Here is a 24874-nt window from a genome sequence, read left to right as displayed (position 1 = left end):
GTTCGTTGATGTCACCACTCCGTCGCGTGCTAGTGCGGAACAGATTTCGAAGCCGCAAGAGCGAGCCGGTTCCGATGTAGCGTCACACCTAGTGCTAGGTTAAAGAGAACGCACCCTTCATACCAACGAATGCTACAAGTACGTTATTTGTGATAGCCACCGTGCCGCCGACATGCATCTTAGAACGTGAATAGCGGGAGCCTCTCCACAACCCAATACGTGTAATACAGTGCCGCGACTTGCTTTGACGGCGTCCCCAGCGTACTCCTGCTCACGATGGCCATGCCGAAATCACCGAACCAGAAGAGCCCGCAGCTGAGCAGGACCGCCGCAACACCAAATGTCGCACAATTCTTGAACTTGGACATAATGCATATTAAGATGCCGACCAAGGTTTTCAATCCAGTCAAGCCAACCCACACAAGTAGAACAATAAAGATGGCAGTACCGAAAAGGCTTCCGACATCGCCATCGCCTTCTTCGACTGTGGAGTGGGTGTCAGTCTACCTTGCACATGGATGAAATCAGCGCAACTTATAGGGAAACTCGTAAAAGGCATATATGGAGAAGCACGACACCACTATGAGAGGGATCCCCCAAAAGGATGTCGAATTACTCCAACCAGGATGTCCAACGCACAGGCGATATGTGTGAATGATATCTATCAGAGCATGGAGGACGATTTGCATTCCCGCGAGTATGTAGGGGACGGGAGCCCTTTGTGCGAGCCATCGTAACGCCAGAAAGGATGGTCGAGATGAGCGATGAGATTGTGACCACCGCGATATTCCAGCGTTCTTTCTCCAAAGCCATCCACGGGAGCAAAGGTCTTCTGCCGAAGAAGTGACAGAGGATCACGTAGAAGGTTAGGCCATGGAACACTGCGCCGAGGACTCCATACGGTATGCCGTAAACTTCGATGTGCTCTCTGAGGTTCTTTGCGTCTGTGGTTACGAGGTCGCGTGGCTCGGGGCTCGACATGTGAAGGTCGGTCGGGAATGCTTCTGCTGCGGATGTAAGATAGGCTCCGATGAGTGCCATGGTGAAGAGTTGGCGGTGTCGTCTAGTCATCTTGGGAAAGCTCGACTGTTTGTTGCCGAAGAAGAACGGTAAAAGCTCAGGATAGGATGATTTGGAGATGACTGCTAGACAATGGGAGGAAGTAAGCACATATTTGAACTGCCATGGTGCTCTTTATGATATGCTGTATGAGATGGTCGCCGAATTGCCATCCCTCAATAGCACGACTTTCACCGAAGGCGCACCGCGACCTGCACAACGTTCTACATTTAGGGATGAAGTCAAGGACGTTGTCGCACACCGTTCACATTACCGAAAGCCTTCCGTTGCTTGGGAGTAATTTCCGGCCAATGGAAAAAGCCATTCGAGTCAGCCGCAGTTTGCAGCCTTGTGACAGCAACCGTCACTTGTTCAGCAGCCGCTCGGTATGTCTGCGGAGAATTTTTCAATCTTGTCTGTACATGGGGTGAAGCTGAAAACGGTTCGAATTGACGAGAGCTGGTCGCAGGAAGCGAGGTGTTGTCTTGGCTTTGGGGGCCGAAGCAGTACACCGACGGGGCTGTTGTTCGGTTCACGGGATCCAGGAGAGGCTCAAATTTGCTTGAAGAAGTAGTGGCTCCAGGGATGTCAAGATTAACAGAGGATAGTAGAGCGGTGGGCTTCATGAGTAAGAGGAATGAAAGACAGGCTCAGGCTGTTCGTATAATGCGTCAGGCAAGGAAGGACCGAAGATACAAAGGGAAGAGATCATCGTGATTGTTGCATGAGATCTTGCACGCACTGCTATCATTGCCAAGCAGCAATGTTCGTATCCCTTTCCGACTTCCCAAAGATATTGGGTATGAGCCCTGAGGGTGTTGTCATGCGATGAAATGAGGCTCCTGCTCCGGGAGTAGCGGCGACGTGGGCGGATTTTCGGTCGGAAAAAAAGACGAAGAAACCTTTAATCCGGTAGTATCGTCGCCTTGACGTACTGAAATGTACCGCATTCAAGTCTATGACTGTGTAATTAGTGTTAGAGTGCATGTTAGTCGCCCGCCTGTGGCAAGAGGTGAAGGTCCGTGCGATAGGCTAAGGAACTTCGGAAGGAAAGCACTATCGATACTCAAACACCAACAACCATGAGTTGCCACAATTGCGCCAGAACGACGCTGACCCTGTTCATCCGCTCTTTCGTAAACACCGAGCAAATCCTCGCTGCTCGACGACCGCTACTCCGTCCGCAACAATCGCGGTTCTCGACCGATGCGCGCCGACTACGCAAAGTAGGGCCTATAATACCCACCGCCGAACCACAAACAGCGGAACCGAAACAAGCCGAGATAGAAGATGCTCTCACGAGAGAGTTCGGTCAGGAGAGAAGGCGCGAGCGTCCGGCTTGGGCTGTACAAAAGGAAGCGCTGAAAGAGAAGCTGGGAGGCGAGGCATGGAGCCCGCGCAAGAAGTTGTCGCCCGATACCATGGAAGGCATACGGCATCTACACAGCACACAACCCGATAAATTCACCACACCCGTTCTCGCGCAACACTTCAAGGTCTCGCCCGAAGCCATTCGCCGCATACTGAAGAGCAAGTGGCAACCCTCCGACGCAGAATACGAGGCCAGGATGGAGAGATGGAATAAGCGCGGAGAGAGGATATGGTCAAATCTGGTAGAGATGGGTGTTAAGCCGCCTAAGAAGTGGAGAGAGATGGGCGTTGGTCGGGCTGAGAATGGGGAGGCGCCCAGGTGGAAGTCAAGAGATCGGAACCAGGTGGACGTTAGGGACAGCGTCCACGACGACTTTAAGGACTATGTTCCGGACGAGGAGCTTATACCGACGGTGGGCAAGTCTGGAAGGTCGAAACAGACGACTAGTCGCGTGCCACTTTTCGAGAGATTGTAATCATGGTATGTGGTAGGTCTGGACGGGATTCCTGTAGCAGGGTGTTCGCGCCCAGGCACAGAGGTGCAAAATGCTACATCTACTTCTCGATCGTTGATACAGCTTTGTTCACAGATGGCGCTGCATGTCTAATAACAACAAGAGCATTGCGCATAGAACCTAACGTTGTGTTCAGCATCATAATGCATTCTGGCAAATAACTCGATTTGGATCGTCCTATGAGGTGGTGTCGAAGCTACCATCAGCCCGGAACCCATTTTCCATTGCTTCAATCTGGTACTACGCTTCCACGATATCATGGATTCAACACGAATCCCGCCTGCCTATGGCGGCCCAGCACAGCGTCGGTGGCTCTCTTCTTTGCGCGGGGAAGGGCATCCGGATGCTAACAAGCTTGCTGGAATGCCGCATATGAGGGTTAAGGCCCGCGTTGAGATTTCGGCTGATGGAAGTTAACGGCGGGACGTGCACCGAGTTTCCAACCAAAACCCCAATGGACGTTGCTGTGCGTCAGATGTTTCGTAGCATGTGCTCATGCTGACCAGTATCATGCATATGATAGGAGACAAGATGGGATGCATATGATAGGTGACAAGATGAGCTGCATATGATAGGTGACAATATGAGATGCACGCATATTGCGGGTCACGCAAGGAAAGAGAAAGGAAACTGCAGGGTGGCTGTTCCGTGGACGCATGGTGGCAGATGTATATGCCCGTATTGAGCGGAGGTTTGGGAAGTCATCCAATGGGATGGAGATGAGAACACCACCAGCACATGTACATGGCACACTGATTGGACGACTAGTCCTGGCGTCCAGCCTGATGTCGAAATTTGGGGTCATTCAGCTTGATGCTGACATTTGGGGTCATTCTGTGCTTCCAACTACCTAGGTATCTTGGGGCTGAGCCTTTTCAGGCCGCTAATATATCCATTATGGGCTCGCTAAGATCTCCGGCAGACATATGGTTACAGGGCAGAATAGCTGTAGTGTCTATGGTTGGTTCGATGCTGAAGTGGGCACCTGGCGCGTCTCAAGTGCTACACCGGAACCGTGGGCACGAACACATATATACGGAAGACCAGCCATACTGCATTGCCTTTCCGTGCTTTGACCATACTACAATTAGTTGTTCGCGACGATAACCTGCCATCGCGCCCTCTTGAAAACCACACGGCTTTGAGGCTTTAATTCTGTTCTCTAAGTGGCTCACACTTCTGACCATCCTCTTCGTTCCGTTCTAAGCGAGCCAACCCAGGCAGTACTTAGCCTAAGCCATCCAGGTTCAACCTATACACATGAACCACACTCATCTTCACTCTTACACTACTCCAACCCAACCTTCGATACATCAGCATGGCAGTAAGATGCCCTTTGGTACTGCTCATTCTTCTTTCTGCTGCGAATGTCGACGCTGGCTCCCGAGCTTTTGTACTGCCACGTCAAGACGGGAAAGCACCTGATCTTAATGCGTCGACCGGATGGTCCAACGAAGCCATCTTCACCTTGGTTGGCGTGTGCGTAACCGTGGCCGGCATTCTGATCGGATTGGTTTCTTCACCTAAACTAAGGCAGTGGCTGTGCAAGCCGTTCAAATGTAAGTGACGCATTCAAGCTGCCCGCAGGCATTCTGTTAGCCTCTGACATGAAAACCTTCCACAGACTTCTCGAAGACAAGACGAATGGAAAGATCACGACATCGTATGGATGCTAGAAGACAGTTACAAGAAGAATATAACGAGTACCTCAGGTTCAATGATTTTCTGGAGTTGCGAGGAGGAATTACAAGCTCCAGTCAGCCTTGGTAGCATTCGCTCATGTAGGAACTTAAAGAAGTGGCATTGTAGTCGGAGGAGTTTCGTTTTCGTTCATGTCAGAGCATCTATTTACGTCGTGTAATCACTAGCCAAGCAACGTAGTACCACCTAAAGGAGCGAGGTGTGACCGAAGACACGCAGTTTCCTACACCTCGTACAACGTCTTTCGTACCAAAAAGCTTAAACAAGTGGACTTTCGCGCACCGCCACACATTCTATTGGGATAGAAGCCCAGCCACAGAGGAGGCCCTTTTCACTTTCACAACAAATATAGCTGTGTGTGTACGCGTACAAGTAATACATACATTCACACGGCTGATATAACAAGAAAGGCGTTCACCCACCTCCATTTGTCCACGACGTATTTCCTTGTCCCCGTTCATTTACTAAACATTGTTTGCTGTAGTTACGACAATCAAAGCAACCACAAAGAGAAGGGGTTCCAACTGCACATTGCTAGTTAGTACGACTCTTCAACCACTACTCATCATGTCGTCTAACACCTCTACCGCACCTGCAGCACATTCTCACATCCAGTTTGGCGCTACTCCTCACCGAGCAACTATACCGCGATACCCTTCTTCCTATCAACATAGCGCTCGTTCTACTCATTCAACTCACTCCACTCACTCAACCCGATCTGCAACTTCTCCAGCTGGAAACATGTCGCGGCCTTCGACATCAGCCAAACCAGCCCAAGACTTCACAGACATCCTGTCACAGCAGCAGCTGAAATCCATGTCTGATCTCGACAAAGAAGAAGAAGCGCGGCTGGCAAAGACACATCGTGCCAAGGCTGTGAAGATGGGTGTGGGGATTTGTCGGTGGGTTGGGAAGTTGGCTAGTACCAAGTCGAAGAATGAGGCTAGGGGAAAGAAGAACGAGGAGGCTAAGTAGAAGAGGAGGGGTCATAACAGCAGAATGGGGTACGGATGAGATGAAAGCGTTGACATGCACATGTCCACTATACGAACTTCGATTTTACAAGTCATATGTATATGTGAGAATGACTTTTATACTTCATGGATTGGGTGACTTTGCATCGCGAGATAGTTACGGCAAGAGCAGGTGTCAGGTTCTTTCCCAAAAAGACCTGCGTAGTATGTTGTACAGCGACCGTCCTTTTCGACAAAATAACCAGACAAGGAGATCATAACAAAAACAGGGTATGTGACGAAACCAGTACAGATTCAAGAAAACAATATGACTTCTTACTAAACCGAATATACACCGAAAGCAGAAAGGAAATACCTGCAACGACCGGGGAACTCGGGGTATATGTCGTAAAGTCATAAATTTGGTGGGCGCAATGCGAGCCCGTCATCTAGCAACATGACTGACAAGTAGCGACCGGTGTAGTCGTGACGTGTTTTCTTCATCTCTCCTAGTTCCACCTCGATCGCGGGTAATCATCGTCGTCGTACACCGATCGGGCCTGAGAGTCGAAAGATGCACCCATGCCATTGGTACCGCTTCGTTGGCGGGTGTGCCTCTTGTTGTCAGATTCCCGGCGGCGATGGGGATCATCTGCGGGATTGTGCATGTTGGACGCGTAGTAGTTGCTGGGAATGTCGCGCACCGTGGGATCAGACTGAGTGCCGAAGTTGGAGAAGCTTGGGCTTCGCGGCCGGACGTTCGGGCCACGAGGGGGAGGTGGCTGCTGGTGGTAGTGAGCGTCCGTAGGAGGAGGACCCCACGGTCCCTGACCGGCATTCGATTGCGCGCGTCGACGCTTCTCGTTGGCGGAAGTATCAGAGTAGGTGCTGGAGCTCATGTCTTCGGTATAGGATTTTCCGCCACCAGGAGCGGCTGAGTAAGGCTTGCGCTCCCGCTCGATAGGTACGGATGTAGACATTGGCTCATCTTCAAAGTCCATTGGCCTCACTTCGGGCCTCGAGGAATATGGACTACGTTCGCGTTCAAGACTGGGCCCTGGGGGAGGGGCTTGGGTCTTGGGCGGCGGCGGTGGGAAGGTAGGTGCCTTACGAAGCGGCCCAACACCCTCAGCGGACAAGGCTGCAGCGCATCTTTGCTGCGCGTGTAGGTTCTCGATGGTCGGGAACATCCTACGAGGAAGTTCTTTCGGGAACCGTTCCTTCCGATCGTCTGCGTTGCTGATCGGCATGTCCAAGATGGCCTTTACTAATCGTTCGTACTCTGTGTCGGGATATGCCTGGATCATGGTCGTCATCCATTCCTGGAAGCCTTCGGGAGTAAGCGCAGGGATGTAAGGCGCTTCTGCGGGATGTTCTTGGATGAGATGGTGCTGGCATCGCATGTCGCGGTATACTTTGGAAAGAGCGGAATACGAGAGGTCTCCAAAGATGGCTGCATATATTAGCATGTGTTGAGAGCATGAGCATGCGCCTGCTTACTTTGCCATGGATAGATTTCATCTTTGAGCTTGACCTCCTCATAGAACTTGAGCATCTTGGCCGGGGAGATGACCAGACTGTGCTTGGGTTCGTAGTCTTCGATCTATATTGTCGTTAGCGCATGATCTCTCCGTCATCCTGAATACGCACCAAGTGCAGAGCCAGTCCACGCAAGAGCTGGCCAAGGCGAGGCAAAGGCTGACCGTCTGGCTCGAACAGTCGCTGCCACATCTTCTCGATCGGGGTATAGTCTTCGGTCATCATCCTGGGCGCGGGGCCCGGTCGCGCAGATGGCCGTTCTCGCTCTACTGGTGCGCTTCGCTCAGGACGCGGGGTAGGCAGGTCGCTATTGCCATCCAGCAGTGGGTCGCGATACAAAGGGTCGCGCTCGGGAGACTGCTGGCTTGGAAAGTCGGTGCGCTTTGGAGATGGCGGGGTGTACACGTCTCGAGGCGGAATCGAGTTGGATGTCGACACTGGCGAGGGCGGGACCCATTGCTGCGGGGAGACGGGAATGTTTTGTGCTTGTGTAGCACCAGCCATGCCGCTTAATTTGATCTCGTCCAAGACGGACCTCTTCACTTGCTCCGTAATCTGAGCAATGAGATCTGGGTCGACAACGCGCGCAGCATCAGACTTGTCGAAGGCATGTCCGATGGCATTCTTCAGTGGCTGCTGGATGGGCTGCGAGCCACTGTCGAAACTGCGGCGGTCCCAGGCAGGACTGGAGTCACGAGGCTGAGAGTCGGAGGCATTGGTGCCAGTGCGAGACTTGGGTCTTGTGCCATAGTCGGGGCTTCTCCCGCGGTCGTAGTATTGTTTGTCAAAGGGCGATACGTAGGAAGCGTGGTGAGGGTCGGGTTGGTCGCGGTAGGCCATGCTGGAGCCCAATGGCAGGCGCTCGGGAGCCCCTGCAGTATGACGTTGCGAGGTGAGAGTTGTCGAGTAGGCGACCGTTTGTGGAGCGCAGCGAATAGGTGCTGCTGCTATTGCAGAAATCCCATGCACGCGCGACAGTGACAGGTTGCTGGAGAGGACTAGCAAAATGGAGATGTGGGCACGGAAGAAAGAAGACGTTGGCAGAAAGGCTGTGGTGACAAACACGGCTCAGCCCGGTGGATTGCGGGCTTTTCGTTTTCTAAGGCAGCGATACCCTGGGCAGAGGGAGTGTGAGGAGGGCAACAAGCAGCAGGTCGGACAAGCGTGTCTTGAAGGGGGTTTGACTGGCTGTGAAAGGCCATGTTCTACGTGCAGTGCCGTCGACGTGCCGCACCGCAGGCTGGGTGCAGGGCGACTGCTGCGTCATACGCAGGCCTGGGAATAGCAGGACGTCATCACGTCTATTTGCAGTCGACCCCAGCCGAGGGGCAGAGACGGGCAGGATCTTCAGGACAGGCAGAGGATCTTCAGGAGCAGAGGATTGGGGCATAGGATTGGGGGCACGATGAGCGCGGACTGGCGGTAATTATGTTTGTTTGGTTTAGTAGTCGTCATTTCTAGCGCACGTTGAGCGCGGTAGCGACAGCTGTCAGTGACGGCGATGTTCCGCTCGTTTGCATGCCTTTTGTTTCAACAACACGGCGCTGCCAGCTGCTGGCCACTGCGCGCAGGTCACGGCATGACAGTCAACCCATTCATCCCCGTCTACCTTATGAGAAACAGCGCAAAAGGGGTGCCGAGCCGGTGGCATGAGGACGCCTTATCAGACGGCCGGCTTATGCGCATCGGGGCGGTTACGGGCTCATACAAGAGGAGCCGAACACGACCTGTACTACAAATAAAGCAAGTTCAGACATAGCATTGATATTCGCACTGCACGTGTCTATATCCTAGACTAGCATGAATAATAAATTCTTGTTGCTCTCTATTGTGTATTGTAGTAGGTGATCTGTTCAAGTTCCCACAGTACGGTGCCGGTGGGGCGCGAGTGACGAGCAGTGAGGCGGCTGAAGTGAGACAGTGTGCGTGAGAACAGGCGCAGAACCAGTGAAGCAGCACAGCATGCGTAGGCGCCAGTTATCTTCATGTTGCCTGTCCACGCGTTGCAGCGGTCTGTAACGCGCCAGGCAGAGTCAGCAAACAGAAACACGAGGTCGAGCAGAATGGCAGATAGATGACAAGTGACAGGTACCGGGATGGATACAGGGCCTGCAACTATTTCCAGCTGGCGAGGCAGTCCCTGAACATCTTTGCGAGGCGGCCAAGATTATATTAAGTCGGTCTGCGGTGAGGCAGATGCGGGCTAGTCGCTAACGGCGCCGGAGCCCCATGCATACAAGCGCCCGCTGGCCCAACACGCGACGATGGACGGATACGTGCAAAGCAACGGGTGCATGAAGCTCAACACGCGTCTTTGATGAGGGCGCGGGAGGCTACTTGAGTGACTGTCGTGTGTCGCTGGGTGCGCTGATAGCGACAATGCCGTGTGGGCGCGCCGTCAGTGGCAGCGCCGAGTTGGGGCGCGTGCGATTGGCGGAGTGCCGTGACCCCAAACCCGCTAGCGTTTCAGGCTTGGAGCCATGGCAAAAGGTGTCTCCGCGCTCGCGCTGGCCCTCAGCAGACGACGGGATCATCCTCTGTTTCGAGCCCGCGTCTTGTTTCTGCCCTCGTCGACCTCTCCGAGCCAGCATCCCGGGCGCCCGTGTACGCCGCAATAAAGAAGCCCGAAACCCCCATTCCACAAAGACAAGGCCGTCCGCCCGCAACCCACCCCAACTCCACGACGCCGGAGACCCGCAGCCAACACCGCATCCTACCGCACCCTACATTCCGCAGCGCCCTCTGTTTACGCCCTCTGTCTACGACCTTCTTCTGTCCTGTCACGCGTAGCAACCATAATGCATATATGAGATAGCGTGAACAGACCGACCGACCGACACCGACCTATCCTCCTAATTAGTCCACCACTATTGAACTTCAACACCCGCACACATGGCCATGCTCGCCGCAAAGTCTCCGTATCCCGCGCCCTCCATGAGTGGGAGTGCCTCGCAGTCGTCCGCCCAATACAACGGCGGCCTCTCCGGCTACCGCAGCCATGCCTCAAATACACGGGCCGAGCAGTCCATGTTTGCTTCTCCCACCGAGTCAGAGTTCTCGGAGATATACGACGCTCCCGATGCCATCAGGTGAGCCTCACAGCTGCCAGCCACATGTCCATCACTAACATGGACAGACATTGGGACGAGGACAAAGTTGGTGACTGGCTGAAGCGCATCAACTGCGCCCAGTATGTCGACCTCTTCAAGCGTATGTCACCAAGCCCATCATGCTAGCGACCACTGACATCCCCAGACAACCACATCAACGGCGAGAACCTCATGGAGATGGACCAGACCCACCTCAAGGACATGGGCATCAAGAAGGTCGGCGACCGCGTCCGCATCGGCTCGCAAGCCAAGCAGCTGCGCAACAAGGAGTACAAGAAAGCCTCAAGACGCACATCAAATAGGCAATCGCTAGCCACGCTCGACAACGCCGCATACACTCCGCCATCCTCTGGCTCTCCCCGCCCGCTCTACTCTGCACGATCGAATCCTCCCGTCTCCAACTCGAATCCCGTCAGCTCGCGGACCGAGAAGCGCATGTCGAGACAGATCATGAACTCCGACCTGAGCAGCTTCGCATACGGTGCCAAACCTCCCTCGCGTCCCGCGTCTCCTCTTGTCGACCAAGAGACCCGGAACCTTCGGTCACAACGGCAGGGAGGAATGAACAGCCCCAAGGAGCTTGGCAACAAGACATACGGCGCGCATCCCCTCAGTGCTTCCAGCAGCTCCGTCAACATCGCTTCCCAGTTCTCGCGCAACCAACGCACTACACCCACCGAAACACCACAGACAGCCCGCTTCGCCCACCACGTTCGTGCGAGTCCTAGCGTGGACAGTGCCACCAACAGCGCCATCTTGCCACACGACAAGGCGCTAGTCCGTGTTATCTACGATGGCGGACGCACCTCAGTCGTGAACATCGAAGGCTGCAAGACGGCCGAGGAGGTCATGCTGAAGACCCTGACCAAGGGCCACCTCAACACCGCCCATGTCAAGAACTACTGCTTCTACATTCTCAACAGCCCAGAGCCAGACCCATCGCTATCTGAACGCTTGAGTGACATCGAGCTCTTCAGACTCGTCAAGGATGCCAACAGACACGAAAGAGGCCGGTTAATACTTCGCAAGGTTCACGCTGGTGAGCCGGATGAAGACCAACTGAAGGCTGCGGCTGGCATCTACGCGCAACAGAACTTCCAGCAGAGTTCCACCGTCTACGTACCGTCAAGCAACCGCAGCCAGATCAAGATTGAGAAGCTCACGGGCGAGTCGCTTGCTGCTGTCAGCTACCCTCTATCACCAACATCCGCGAGAGAACGAGAACGCCACATCAACTCAACAGCCCAGAATCTGGAAGGACCCTCTGATCCAAACAGGTCACCAGTCTTCCAAGCTCGTGCCCGGAAACTAAAGCAGTTCTACGGTGCTCGACCTCCCAGCGAGCTCATTACATCCGACCTGACCTCCTACTTCCCTGACGTCGGAAAAGATGAGATTGACAAGACCGTCCGCATGTCGATACGTCGCTCTCACCGACTCAGCCGCGCAGCCTCGCGTCTATCGATGGCATCCAACTTCAGCGTTGCTTCCAGCCTGAAGGATGCGCCGCCACTACCATCCATCGCCGACACTTGGCTCCAAGGTGGTGCTCAAGCCCGCCCACTTCGCCCACTTTCGGTCATGCGACTTGGTCTGCCCAACCAATCTGGGTACCGTGACTCTATGGCATCTTCTGTTCTGGAACCTCTAGACGAGGAGTCACCTCTCGAACCCAACCGAAAATCATATGTGTCGTTTGGTGGTGAATCGGATACCCTTGCCATTACAGACCCGGAGGGCAACACCACTCTACAATCCTACTTCGACGACGGGGGTAGCAGCCTTACGGGTAGCAGTAGCAGCAACACCGAGAACGGCGACTCACTCAACAAACGCCTTTCTGAGGCCATTGCTGAGGATGGCGAAGAGTCAGACGATGAACTGGCCGAGTATCTCGAACAGGACTCTTGGGACAATGTCAAGTACATGAAGGGAGCTCTCATCGGACAAGGTTCTTTCGGCAGCGTTTACCTTGCCCTACATGCCGTCACCGGTGAGCTCATGGCTGTCAAGCAGGTCGAGCTTCCTTCTGTAGCTGGCGCCTCCCAGATGGACAGTAGGAAGACAAACATGGTCGAAGCCCTGAAACACGAGATCGGCCTGCTACGAGAACTCAAGCACAAGAACATCGTGCAGTATCTCGGTTCCAACTCTGATGAGAGCCATCTCAACATTTTCCTCGAGTACGTCCCAGGTGGTTCCGTGGCAACCATGCTGGTGAACTACGGCCCGCTCGGCGAATCCCTTATCCAGAACTTCGTACGCCAGATTCTGACCGGTCTTTCGTACCTTCACTCCCGGGACATCATTCACCGCGACATCAAGGGTGCAAACATCCTCGTTGACAACAAGGGCTCAGTCAAGATTTCCGATTTCGGTATCTCCAAGCGCATTGAAGCCTCTACACTGGGTGGCGGCAAGAAGGGTGCTCAGCGCGTCTCCCTTCAAGGTTCAGTCTTCTGGATGGCACCAGAAGTTGTTCGACAGACAGCCTACACCCGCAAAGCCGATATCTGGTCGCTCGGCTGCCTGGTCGTCGAGATGTTTACTGGAAGTCACCCGCATCCCAACTGCACTCAACTGCAGGCCATCTTCAAGATCGGTGGCAGTGGCGATGCCAGCCCTACCATTCCCGACAATGCCGGCGACGACGCCCGAACCTTCCTGGCGCAGACCTTCCTCATCGATCACGAGAAGCGCCCCAGTGCTGACGAGCTTCTCGCCAGCCATTTCATAACTAATCAGGGTGCATAAATTTTCACATACGGCGCACAACATATTTCTAGCATGGAACGGAGAAGCATCATTGGGAATTTCGTGGTATATCCTGATCATCTAGTGGTCCCCAAGGTGTTCTGTTCTTTGGGAGTTTTTCCCTTTCTAACGCCCTTAACGCTTACATGCGCGAATGATTCTGTACTATACCACTTTTCGATACGCCTTTCTAGTAGAAGGAAAGGGAGGTGCTACGCAGCATGTGCATACGCTGCTGAACTTTTAATGGGTGCTTTGGATGGGGCGCAGACAGTTTGTACTATAGCTGTCTATTAGATCTATCGCAACCCCCTCACAACCATTATCTTCGCATACATATTCAAACAATTCTCTAATCGATTAGATTTCTCTTTACACCACGTGCTCGCCACGATGACGCGCCTTCCACAATAAAGTTCAGTGGCTGAAGCTGCCACAGTCGCATCACCACAAGCTCTACCCCACCGTCCCAGACTCCATACACACAGGAACGCAAAATCCAAACCACCGACTGTATCACCAAGGGAAAAACTGTAGATCGACTGCACGCCTTGCTACATCCCAATTTCCGATCAAATCCACTTCTTATACTCTTAGCTTACTCATATGTGCAGCAACGGAACTTCGGACGTCTTGGCTCAACCCCACATCCGCGCTCACATGCATCCCGCCTGACGTAGTCTAGTCTGGTCCCTCGTTCCCAATCCACTTACAGCTTTGCCCCCCAATCGCGGGTGCGGGGTAAACTTCAGCTACGTGTGGTCACGCGTTTTAGCTGTTTGCCTCGGCTTCGGTTCTTTAGGTAGTTACCTTGGGTTTGTGGATACTTCGTGCTGACGCGTGTGTTTATCGTGAGGTACAGCTGGGCATGGATGGCGGTCCGAATGTGACAAGAGTGTTATTGGTCCGGTAGATGGGTGAGGTAGTTTGTGGGTGAGGGTTGTGCACTTTTTCCGTGTGCGTAACTTCGTATCTATTGTGTTGGAAGGCCGTAGACGGGGCTGGTGTGGGGTAGAGATAGGGTCGTTAGCTAAGGGAGAGTCAGGGTAGCTCGACGCGTTATGGAGCTTGGGTGTTGGTGCGGGGAAAGGTATATGTACTGGAGGTGTCTCTCGGGTTGCTTCAATCCGTCTTCAATTAACCCATCCTGACTGCTCCTTCCCCCTCCCCGAAGCGTCTCGTCCGAACTGTCTCTACATCGAGTGGTACACTACATCAACCGTCCAACATGTCCCTTCCCTCCAAGTATAAAGCCGCCATCTACGATGCGCCCGGCTCTATCTCCACCAAAATCGTCGATCTCGACATGCCCGAGCCCGGCGCCGGCGAAGTCTTGATCAATCTCACACACTCTGGTGTCTGCCATTCCGATCTAGGCGTTATGATGAACTCGTGGAAAACATTACCTTTCCCCACACAAGCCGGACAAGTCGGTGGTCACGAGGGCGTAGGCAAGATCGTAAAGATGGGACCTGGAACCGAGAACTCGGCAGTCAAGATGGGAGATCGTGTGGGTATCAAATGGATGGCGGGTATTTGTGAGACATGCGAGGCTTGTAGGGCGGGTATGGACGCTTCGTGTTTCTCAGGAGTAAGTTTTACCTATACCTATGACCAACTTCTGGACTGCGATCACTAATTCGGGTAAACAGAAAGTATCAGGATACTACACACCAGGAACCTTCCAACAATACGTCCTCTCCCCCGCAAACTACGTCACGCCCATCCCCGCCGACCTCGACTCCGCAGCCGCGGCACCGCTTCTCTGCGCAGGTGTGACCGTCTACTCCGCGCTCCGCAAGACAAACGCCGAGTCAGGTGCTTGGGTCGTGATATCGGGTGCCGGAGGCGGACTAGGTCACTTGGCCGTGCAATTCAGTGCCAGGGGAATTGGCCACCGCGTTATCGGCATCGACCACTCTTCCAAGAAAGACATCGTCATGGAAAGCGGCGCTGAGCACTTCATCCCCGTAGACGGAACAGAGAACATGGTCGAAGCCGTTCAAGCACTGACAAACGGTCTCGGCGCTCACTCCGTCGTCGTCTGCACAGCGAACAACATGGCCTACGCTCAATCCGTAGACCTACTTCGTTTCGGCGGCCGCGTGGTATGTGTCGGTATCCCTGAGGGCGACGTCGTACCCATCAAGAGCGCGAACCCTGGTGTCATGGTCGCCAAGGCGCTGCAGATCGTTGGTTCTGCGGTAGGATCAAGGAAGGAGGCGATCGAGACGATGGAGTTTGCCGCGAGGGGTATTGTTAAGACGCATTTCAGGACGGAGAAGATGGATAAACTTTCGGATATCTTCAATGAGATGCATGCGGGCAAGCTGCAGGGTAGGGTTGTGTTGGATATGACGGCATAGGGTGGACGGTTGGATTCGTGTTGAGAGTATTAGAAGTATACGGCAATATCATGAATGTCATCAATTTCACGAACTTCTCAACTGCTCTTGTGCGGTAGTAGCCTTCGTAATACCTGTATCTTCCTTCTAGCGTCTAACAGTTGAGCTTGATAGCCTCTAGTTATGGCTATCTATTCATCTTCTAGATTATCCCAGTGGGATACATGAAGCAGTGTACCACGCGCTCTGAGATCCTCAATCTATGCTGCGTGCACAGTCTGCAGCCACATTCATGAAAGTATTTGAGTAAAAAGCCGTGCTGCCAGCTTATGTTCGCCTCAGAGACAAGGATCGGTGCGTTGAACAGGTCGTGGAGCGCGGAGGCTGCTGATGCGCCGTCGCAGAACGCGTGTTGTTGTTGTTGTTTGGACTAGCTGAAGTCAGCGTCCTGTTAAAAGGCATGGCCAGAGCAGTACGACATACCTGCACCGCGTCTCGTCTGCCCCTCTCAAGATATTCCGTCCAGTCTTCTCCACCTCCTGTGGTGAACCTTTCATACCGTACCTTGACGTCTGCGCCACCATCCCTCGCACGACGGTATACCGATCCTACCATCTCATACAGATTACGTTTGGTACTCGGTTCATGCAGTATCCCTCCAGGACCTACTATGGGAGCAAGGAAGCAAAGCTCCAGCACAACGGCATGATCTGTGTAGTTGAGCGTCTCTAACCCTTCTAGACGATCAAGATACATTGCGGACAGTGACGGTAAGTCGAGAAAGACATGTTGTGAATAGCTTGCTATTTGAGCTCTGCTCACACCCGTTGCAACATCTTCGGCGTCGTGAAAGGCGGTGTCGCTGCGAAGGTACACACGTAATTGGCGGACAAGATTGCGGAAGTATACCCCCGGCCGGATCTCGATATTCAGTAGGTGTCTAACGTTTAGACTGGTTCTGGAGCCCCGGAAGTAGAAGGGGGTTTTGCGAAGCGCTAGGTTCTGGAATTCAGTACTGGCTGATGAACCCATCACAGCAACGGAGAAGCAGTAGTCCTGCATGAACGGATTGAGCTCTTCGCGAATGGCTTTCGCATGCTCGCTCGCTCCAGCGCTGCCAGATTGCAGTCTTCCGTTCACGATCTCGACCTTGGGATGTTCCAGTCTTGGGATGACTATCGGCTTGCTGATGTCGAAGACATGCTCGTAGATATTCTCACGGACCTCCAACGGAAGCGAAGCGTGAATCTCGCTGAGGAGCGGCGCGAGAAGCTGACCGGAGCATTGTTCAAGGTCAGCCTTGATTTGACTTAGCGGTATCAGCGACCACTTTTACGACCATAGACAGACCAGACTCACTTCGTGAAGGTGCCTTTCCAATCTTCCAGCACGTTGATCTGTTCCGATCTGGTGATGCGGGTGACTTTGATTTCATCGGCGATCCTGAGAGGTCAGTGGTAAGCCTTTGAGACAGGCTAAGGCCCATACCGCTCTTGAATTTGCTTGAGCAATCTGCTCTTCCTGAGTCTAGTCAGTAGCGTGTCTAGAAATTGCAATACGGTTGATATACTTCAGGATCGTGCGTTGCCACTGCTCTGTGCACTGGTTGGCATCCATATCTCGCTAAATGTCAATCTCCCGCAGTGGGATCTAGAGCGATCGCTAGCGTTAGTAGCGCTGGGTTGCGAAAGAAGAGATGAAGATTCAAACTTTTTCGACATCACGATGATTTTGGATCAGATACGCGGCCCTCGTTGCTAGCGCAGAATACAAAGAGGGGGTTCCAGCTCTGTGCGCAACGTTACACAGCATGTAGCGTGTTGTCTTCTTCCAATCGACTATGTCGACTACCCGAAATTCGGGAGCGGAATACAAGACTCTCTCTGCCAACTTTTGAGTGTTGGCAGCGTTGACACGTTTTCATACTATCGAAGCCAGTAGGTACGACCTCCAAGCAACGGGTCGCTACGACGAATAAGCGGTTGAATTGATGCCCTCTTATCTCCTTACGCGTTACAAGGCCAAGCTGACAGAAGATCTGAGAAAGGTTCCGATGATGCGAGCCGAAACCACCGTCACGGATGTGACCGGCTTGCAAACAATGCGCACCAGGGTCGCAGTCACGGACCTTCGATCATGTGCGGACTAAGAGTTGATCGTGGCACTAGATGTGCGATGTCGAAGTCCGTGTGGGCCGTAGTGTGTATCACCGCGCCATACGCCCACTCCTATTCGCATGCGCACGCCTTACACGAAGGGTCTGGAGGGGCCAGGTTTATCCAGAGGTCTCTGATCATTCCGCTTCGGTTGGAGATATTCTGTGTAGCCAACAGCCTCACCCTGGTAAGGCCAGCACAGCTCCTTGCAGTGCGACGTCAGCGACGTCATGGTCACAGCTAGAGCGAACCTTGGATCACCGCTAGTCGTTCAAGGACCAGGCAGATGCAAATGATCAGTGATGTTGGGGTCGAGAAGCTGAAACGAGATGGAAGTCGATGCACGGTGCCGTGGGGTTTCGACATACATGAGGTGTGCCTGGTGCATCAATAAGGCGCAGTGCTTATAGAGTAGTTCGAGGCGGACGTCGTGTCCGGCACAATGGCCCCAAATTAGTGCGGCACCAGGGCTGAGCAAGCAGTCGCGCCGCAAATAGCACGGCCCCAGCGCCAAAACACAACAACCTTGGATGTCTCTGATTGCTCCCCACTGCTATGCCTCACTACAACGCATCCTTGTGATAACGTTTATTGCGCAATGAGGAGCCGTACATGTCCCGGGGGCGTGCGTCATTGGGTTTTCGCCCGCCTGCCCACCCATGCTGTCCTGTCCGCCCACTCGGAGTTGGCCTCCATCTCATCTCACTCAGCTCAGCTTTCGCCGGGCGCTGCATGCATCTTCTGTGCGGAACGCCACGGCCGGGCTATTCATGGAGCTCGGTGGTGTCTAGCAGTGCCTTAGGTTATGATTATCTTGGCTTCGGACGATATACAGTCCATGCCCTGCCACCATGCCCGAGTCACGGCTTCGATGGGAGATCCCTTATCCAACTACTCACCCTCAGCAACTCCAGACTGCTACTCGTACATTTTCTGCAGCCTAATACGTCACTAATCGACCCGCTCAAGCCCACCTGCCCATGTTGACACATTGCTCTGAGTGATCAGCCTCACCTGGCGCACTGAAGAGAAGGATGTCAGCTTTACTTAAGCTAAAGCCGAAAAAGTCAGCTACCATCTTACGCGCAGTTCCAGAAAGTACTAAAGACGATGCGGCTCTCCCCTCTCACAATCACAACACAGCGACCGAGGGTCGCAGGGACGGCAATGACGGCAACCGACCGTCGTCAGCAGGTTTGACCGTACCGTTGCCTTCAAGATCAACATCTATCTGGGGTAGGAGACGGAAGAGCATTGCTTCGGCAGTGGTCGCAACGGGAGCCAGTAATACTGCAGGTGGACTGTCGGCATCAAGCCACGCATCGCTTGTAGGCACCATCGGCACATATAAGCACGGCAAAATCCAATGGCGAAAGAAGAATCGCAAAACGGTCACTAAGCACAAGAAGAACATTCCGAGCGGGGCCAGACATCCGGCTGCGAAGCCTAAGATACAAGTGGTAATCCCTTGTGGAAAGCCACTGCCCGCTCTTCCATTCCTCGAAACGGGCCCTACCGATCTCGAAAGCCACCACGAGGTCTCGCCTCCGTCAGCAAGCCACCATCGCATACGAGATTCCATTGTATCTCCACTTGCGCATCCGCAAACACAGCACACAATCCGCCAAACCGCTCCAGTGAATACGCGATACACACCGAACCAATTCAAGAGTAGCTTCGAGTCTAACAGTTCGTGTAACGAGTCGCAAGATAGCGATGCTTCATCACTGCACAGCAACCACTCTTCAGAGACTAGCGTGGAGGTCGATAAATCTCCGACACAAGGAAGCACCTGCCAACCTTCAGCGCATCTTCCGAGTGGCCAGACCCTGGCGCCTAGAGGTACTCTACATGCTCGCTCTGAGCTCACCCTACCTTTCAACGGGAGCCAATCCCATGCACCGCCGTCGATAGCGCCCCGAGAATACATCCACCCGTCCTCTAGCGATGAGAATCTCCCCTTCCAACCAACTTGTGCTCTCCATGTAGCTCAGAGCAAGCCACGATTGAACCGAAGGTCCTCAAAGCGGAGCGGTCCGCGGCAGAACTTAGCCGCGGATGCAAGTATGGGCATGATCAACGAGGCGAAACCCTCAGGAACTGAAGCGTTTCCAATCCCTCCACGTGCGTCCAGCCCTACGTTGAGCGAGGCTGAGTTCGACCTGCACGCTCAACTGGCTTCTTCGTTTGGCAGCAACAGCGATCCTCGCATGCTTGCCCAGGATGGGACGCCCCTTGCAGAACGCAACCCTTCCTGGAGGGGCATGCGTCAGGCGTCAGCTGGAGACGGGAAGCTTATTGATACTACAGGCCAGCCCCGAAGAGATTTCGCTAATGCTGTACTGCCTGATAATCCTCCTCCGGCTGTCCCGCGTAAATCCAGCAGGCGGCGATTGGCAGCCAGGACGACTGTTGAAGTCAACCGTCTACCGCGAGACCATATCGCTTCACAGCTGAAGCGAAAGTCCTTTCGCACGAGCAGAACATTGACACTTATGATTCCGCAATACAAGCGTTCCAGTGTGGACCTGGTGTTTTCTCCGCGAGCTGTTTCTACCAAAACCACCAAACCACCCATTACGTCTGACGGAGCTGAGAAAGTCATACTCAACATCTTCCAACATCTAGATCACTTCAACGATCTTTTCGCCGCAGCCTCCATCAACCGAGGCTTCTATCGTGTGTTCAAACGTCATGAACTCGATCTCATCAAATCTACCTTGCAAAAGATGTCACCACCAGCCTGGGAGTTTAGAGAGATCGCCTTTCCTGGACACGAACTTCTACTTGCAGCAGACCTTGAGACGACACGACCTGCAGAGGAGTACACCCCAACTTCATATCTCAAGCTCCAGAAGCGAGACATCCAAGTCATCCGCACAATCAAGTTGGAGATTATGGAGAAATGCCAGTCCTTCGTACGACCAGAGATATCAGCTGCGCTCATGAGCGCCTGCCCAGCCGAGTCTGCTAGGGTTGACGATGCGTTATGGCGCATATGGACATTCTGTAAGCTATTTGGCTCGGGAAAAGGACGTGAGGAGGACATTGTTGCGCAGATGGACTGGCTCAATGGTGGTATGCTTGTCCATCAGGCGACCTGCACCTTCAGCATGATGAGCACAGACCTCATGAGCGACACATTGGTCGGTGCACCTGAGTGCTTCGGGCAAGGGAACGAAGGCGGCCTTACCGCCGAGCAACTCTTCGACATGATGGAACTATGGACCTGTCTTTCCGTCCTGCTACAAAACTTCGAAGGGCGCACAGTTCAAGCCCGACAAGCCGGTATTTACGACAACACCGACATTCGTGGTGGCGATATTGATGGCGAGGAGATGATGCTTGGTTCGTCTATCCGCTGCATAATCATGGATCTTGCTAACCAGACCAGACGAATGGATCTACCACCTCCTCACCTTTGGCCTTGATACTGTTCTCAAGCTCACTGGCCCGTTCCACCCCTCGGATCCCAAAGCCTTTGTTATTGCGGCGGAGAACGGATGGGTCAACTGGAAGCCTCCTGTGCTTGACGGTACACGACAATACTTCCTCAAAGAAGCAGCCCGACGCGTCTACGAAGACAAGATTGCGCATACCTATGCTAAGATCTCAATCCGCGACGTGCAGCGCCAACAGTCCAAGATACGTATTCAGAAACACATTGACGAACTCAAGGATCGCAAAAGGAATGGTGAGCAACGACCAATGGTTCTCAGGGAAAGACCCATGTCAGACTGGGATACTGTGATTCGAAACTTGACACGCCCTCCTCTACCACCACAAGGCCCGGGAAAGGACATCATCACTCATGTTCCGGCACTGAGATCATCTTCTGTGGAAGACATACCGACATCTGTGCCTCTTCCTAGATCGAGGTCGACATCCAGCAGAACAGCTTCACCACCTCGGCGAACTGTGGCTCAGCCTTTGCTCCCATCACCGCCCCCCTCCACAGTTCCTAGTAACCATGATCGACATAGCATTTCGTCAATCCTAGCACCTATCAGGGAACGGACACCCTCACCGCCACGTCGAACGGTTGCTCAGCCCCTTCTACCATCTCCCTCGGTCACAACAGTCCAGAGCAACCGCGATCTATACACCATGGGCAGTGTATCAAGCGCAAGCTCTCCACCCCGCCGCATGTTTGCTCAGCCGCTTCTGCCGACACCCTCCGCTTCCACGGCGACAAACAGTCGTGATTGGCATCGCTACAGCACAGGCACATCTATGCCTTCTATCCTCGAGGATCCATTACATCATCCTCTGTCCGAACCACCCGGACCGCCTCACCCCGCATTCCGCCCTCATCCCATGTCAATGCCTTACCGTGGCCGCCACATGCGTCAGAGTAGTAGTCAGTCATCTGCCGGAAGCTCCACTCCCAGAGGTGGAGCCCTCCAACAGCACGAACAACAACACCACATCTATGGATCTCGGAGTCATGAGAACACGGCCGATAAGGCCATATGGCGGATTGTCGAGATGGGTTTCACAGCCGAGCAGGCCCGAGAGGCGCTAAGATTAACCGATCTGGGAGACGGACTGAGGGTCGACCGAGCGGTGGAATTGCTGCTTAGTCGGCAGACATGAATGAGCTGGTGTTTGCAGAGTCGGAAGGATTCCGCTCGAGACAGATAATTTCCTTTTGTGGTAGGCGTTGCGATTTTGTCCTTCATTACAGCGCGTGCAAGATACCCCATCCTTTCGTTTGTGCATCTTATCATCAACAGTCTACAGTCGTTCAATGTATATTTTTACCTTTGCAGAACGGTCGGCGACCACAACCCACTTTGACATTATCATCTAACGGAATTCAACGGTTGAAGCCGCTGATGAGTCGTGGAAATTACCCGAAAGGGGACGGGACGGTATCCAATTTTAATTTCGCGGCCCCTCGACCCCAACGCTAATTCGGGATGACCCTAGCTCGATGGTTTGCCTTATTCGCATCACGATCAGGCAGTGCAAGGAAAGAAGTGGGAGCTTCGTTCGTGTATTTCCGCTCAGATCGCTCCTCAGACTCTTCTCTTCCCGCTTCTCTCCACTCGACTTTCCATCTGTCGACAGCGACAAAAAACAAACCTTTGCGGAGTACAGTCCGCATACTCGATGCCCGGCATGTTGTCGCAAGCGTCGATATCTGCAACATTTCTCCTCCTCCTAGCGTCGCTCCCGTCCAGCACGCCCACCTGCTTCCTCCCCAACGGCACCGCGCACCAGGACGAAGGAACTTCGCGCTGTTCCTCCATATCTGGCTCCCCACTCTACAACACATGCTGCCAGACGCAATGGCCGAATCCACCGGGCGGCGATGTTATAAACGGCCCTACGGCGGATGAATGCATGCCGAACGGGCTGTGTCAGAACAGAGGCTTCAGCAGCGCACCTGGCCAAGAGGCAGAGCCGTGGACGCACTTCTACCGGGTTTACTGTGCGAATGCGAACTGGGAGGGTTGCTTGGATGTCTGCAGAGACGGGGTATGTTGCTTTTCCCAGTTTGTGGCTATGCATGTGGCTGGGTGCCTAGTTTCAGAGAGCTAACAAGCGACTAGAATCTAGCAGACTCCGTCGCACAATTGACGCCTTGCGACGGAACAGCCAAATCAGAGTACTGGTGTTGTGGAGACAGCAATGCGTGCTGTTCGGCCTCCGCTGATGCGCTGGTCTCGAAGAGAATCAGGATTCCGAAGGAGCTAGGAGGCGAGCAAGTAGCTTCTGCGAGCGCGGGGCTGGCATCGCCAAGTGCTGGACCGGCTTCTTCACGTGTGGGCACGGCTTCTTCGATCGGGAGCACGATAACTAGGAGTGCAGCACCGGTAGCGACGGGGACGGGAACGGGTGAGGAACCCACGCCATCGTCCGACGCAGCGAACCTATCTGGCCAGAACGGAGAGAAGCAAGATGAGGGCAAATCGAACTCGGGACGCAACATCGGTATCGGCGTAGGTGTTGGCGCCGGAGTTGGTGCTCTGCTAGGTATTGCAGTGACCATCTTACTGCGAAGACGGAAGTCAAAACAGAAGACTCGGGAGATTGAAAACGAGATGGCGGAAGAGAGGCAGAAGCAGGATTTAGCCAAAGGGTACCACCACGTGGCTGAGATGCCGCATCAGGAACCGGTACGTCGAAATGCTAACGCGGCAAGGGATGCTGAGCTAACGTTGAGATAGGTGTACGAGCTTCACGATGGGAACAGAGCTGATCTGGAGTTGGATGGGGCGAACAAGGCGCAGTCGTCCATGTATCGTTAATCCGCTGTTGGGCTCTTTCGAGTGGATGCTCTAGCTGATTACGATATGGCCGTCGGGCCAGGTACATACCATTGGGGAAGTAATGAATGCTCATACAGACCACATCATCTTCCCGTTGTACCTCTCTTGGTGCTCTCTCTCTTCTCCAACGTTGCTTTTACTCCGTCTTCGATTTCCTAGACTGTTGGTCTTCCTTGACAGCTTCCATGAATGCGCTGGCTGCGATACCGCAAGTTCCTGTCACGCTTGAGCCTACAACAATCGCCTGGACGATTGCAAGCCCATACCCTCCCATTGCGGCACTCGTAAGTATAGCGAAAGCGCTACCTGCAGCGATGGGAGCGACGCCTGCTTGGAATGCAGAAGCCATGGAGCCTAGCTCATGTGTTAAAAGTCGGTCCGGAGATATGATCAGTGATCGATACGTACCAGCAGCGATGCCGATGGGTGTGAAGCCCACAAGGCCTAGCATGGCCGGTGTGACAGCAAGAGCGATGGGGCCCGAAGCGATACATGCCAGCAACGTGGTGAACAATTTGGGATTGGCGAGAATCCAAGCTTTGAGCCTCTCGCTGAACCCCGTGAGATCTTCTTTGGTGAACTCAATGTTCGGGATAGCCGCCTGACCAATGTCATGGAGGATGTCGCCGCTGCTTAGCTTCTCCCAGACGTCGCCGGCTGTAGTACCAAGATGGTTCGCCATGTCTTCCCCGAACTTTGTGATGAACTTCCAATCGTGTTCGTCGTTCATATATCCGCTCGGAACTTGCGGTAGGGCGTGTAGACCTTGTTTGCCGCTGTTGTAGGCTGCTCGGGCAAGTATCATAGCATGCTTTGAGGCACTGCCGGCGATTGGAGCAGCGTGTTCGCCGGCCTCTTTACTGAGCTTCTCTAGATGGGTTTTGGCGTCTGAGGCAACTGGGCCAGCACGCTTTGCTACCTCTTGGCCGAAGGCGCTACCGTGTGTCCATGCCTTGTCTGCAGCAGATGCTACATGTCGCGCCGCCTCTGGTCCGTAGATGTCGGCGAGTCTTCGCGCGTCTTCAAGCAATCCCATCTTGTCGGAGATTGTGATTTGGCTTGTGTGCGTAGTGTCGCGCACAGTGTTCTCGGT

General features: G+C 53.7%; 7 protein-coding genes across 7 annotated transcripts; 4 read left to right on the top strand and 3 right to left on the bottom strand.

Annotated features, from left to right (window-relative positions):
- Positions 1-2141: 2141 nt before the first annotated feature.
- Positions 2142-2906, top strand: RRG9 (Required for respiratory growth protein 9 mitochondrial; the record flags this gene model as incomplete). Its single annotated transcript, XM_049384655.1, has 1 exon — positions 2142-2906. The coding sequence occupies one exon, from the start codon at positions 2142-2144 to the stop codon at positions 2904-2906; it is 765 nt and encodes a 254-aa protein (XP_049248011.1).
- A 3202-nt stretch (positions 2907-6108) lies between these two features.
- Positions 6109-7978, bottom strand: J4E84_002025 (uncharacterized protein; the record flags this gene model as incomplete). Its single annotated transcript, XM_049384654.1, has 3 exons — positions 6109-7052; positions 7100-7202; positions 7250-7978. The coding sequence occupies 3 exons, from the start codon at positions 7976-7978 to the stop codon at positions 6109-6111; spliced, it is 1776 nt and encodes a 591-aa protein (XP_049248010.1).
- Positions 7979-10030: 2052 nt separating this feature from the next.
- Positions 10031-13002, top strand: J4E84_002024 (uncharacterized protein; the record flags this gene model as incomplete). Its single annotated transcript, XM_049384653.1, has 3 exons — positions 10031-10227; positions 10275-10348; positions 10394-13002. The coding sequence occupies 3 exons, from the start codon at positions 10031-10033 to the stop codon at positions 13000-13002; spliced, it is 2880 nt and encodes a 959-aa protein (XP_049248009.1).
- A 1228-nt stretch (positions 13003-14230) lies between these two features.
- J4E84_002023 (uncharacterized protein) lies at positions 14231-15368 on the top strand (the record flags this gene model as incomplete). Its single annotated transcript, XM_049384652.1, has 2 exons — positions 14231-14593; positions 14655-15368. The coding sequence occupies 2 exons, from the start codon at positions 14231-14233 to the stop codon at positions 15366-15368; spliced, it is 1077 nt and encodes a 358-aa protein (XP_049248008.1).
- Positions 15369-16294: 926 nt separating this feature from the next.
- On the bottom strand, positions 16295-16964 carry J4E84_002022 (uncharacterized protein; the record flags this gene model as incomplete). Its single annotated transcript, XM_049384651.1, has 5 exons — positions 16295-16305; positions 16376-16656; positions 16707-16790; positions 16836-16868; positions 16918-16964. 5 exons carry the CDS (start codon positions 16962-16964, stop codon positions 16295-16297), a joined length of 456 nt encoding a protein of 151 aa, XP_049248007.1.
- Positions 16965-19569: 2605 nt separating this feature from the next.
- Positions 19570-22099, top strand: J4E84_002021 (uncharacterized protein; the record flags this gene model as incomplete). Its single annotated transcript, XM_049384650.1, has 3 exons — positions 19570-20851; positions 20898-21381; positions 21949-22099. The coding sequence occupies 3 exons, from the start codon at positions 19570-19572 to the stop codon at positions 22097-22099; spliced, it is 1917 nt and encodes a 638-aa protein (XP_049248006.1).
- Positions 22100-23917: 1818 nt separating this feature from the next.
- Positions 23918-24817, bottom strand: J4E84_002020 (uncharacterized protein; the record flags this gene model as incomplete). The annotated part of the gene is made up of 2 exons (XM_049384649.1): positions 23918-24135; positions 24190-24817. The coding sequence occupies 2 exons, from the start codon at positions 24815-24817 to the stop codon at positions 23918-23920; spliced, it is 846 nt and encodes a 281-aa protein (XP_049248005.1).
- Positions 24818-24874: the final 57 nt, after the last annotated feature.

The sequence above is a fragment of the Alternaria hordeiaustralica genome (assembly GCF_023758085.1).
Source record: "Alternaria hordeiaustralica strain BMP 2776 chromosome Unknown scaffold_2, whole genome shotgun sequence".
Lineage (NCBI taxonomy): Eukaryota > Fungi > Ascomycota > Dothideomycetes > Pleosporales > Pleosporaceae > Alternaria > Alternaria hordeiaustralica.
The sequence above is the reverse complement of the archived record's forward strand: the minus strand, read 5'-3'. Positions and strand labels throughout refer to the sequence as shown.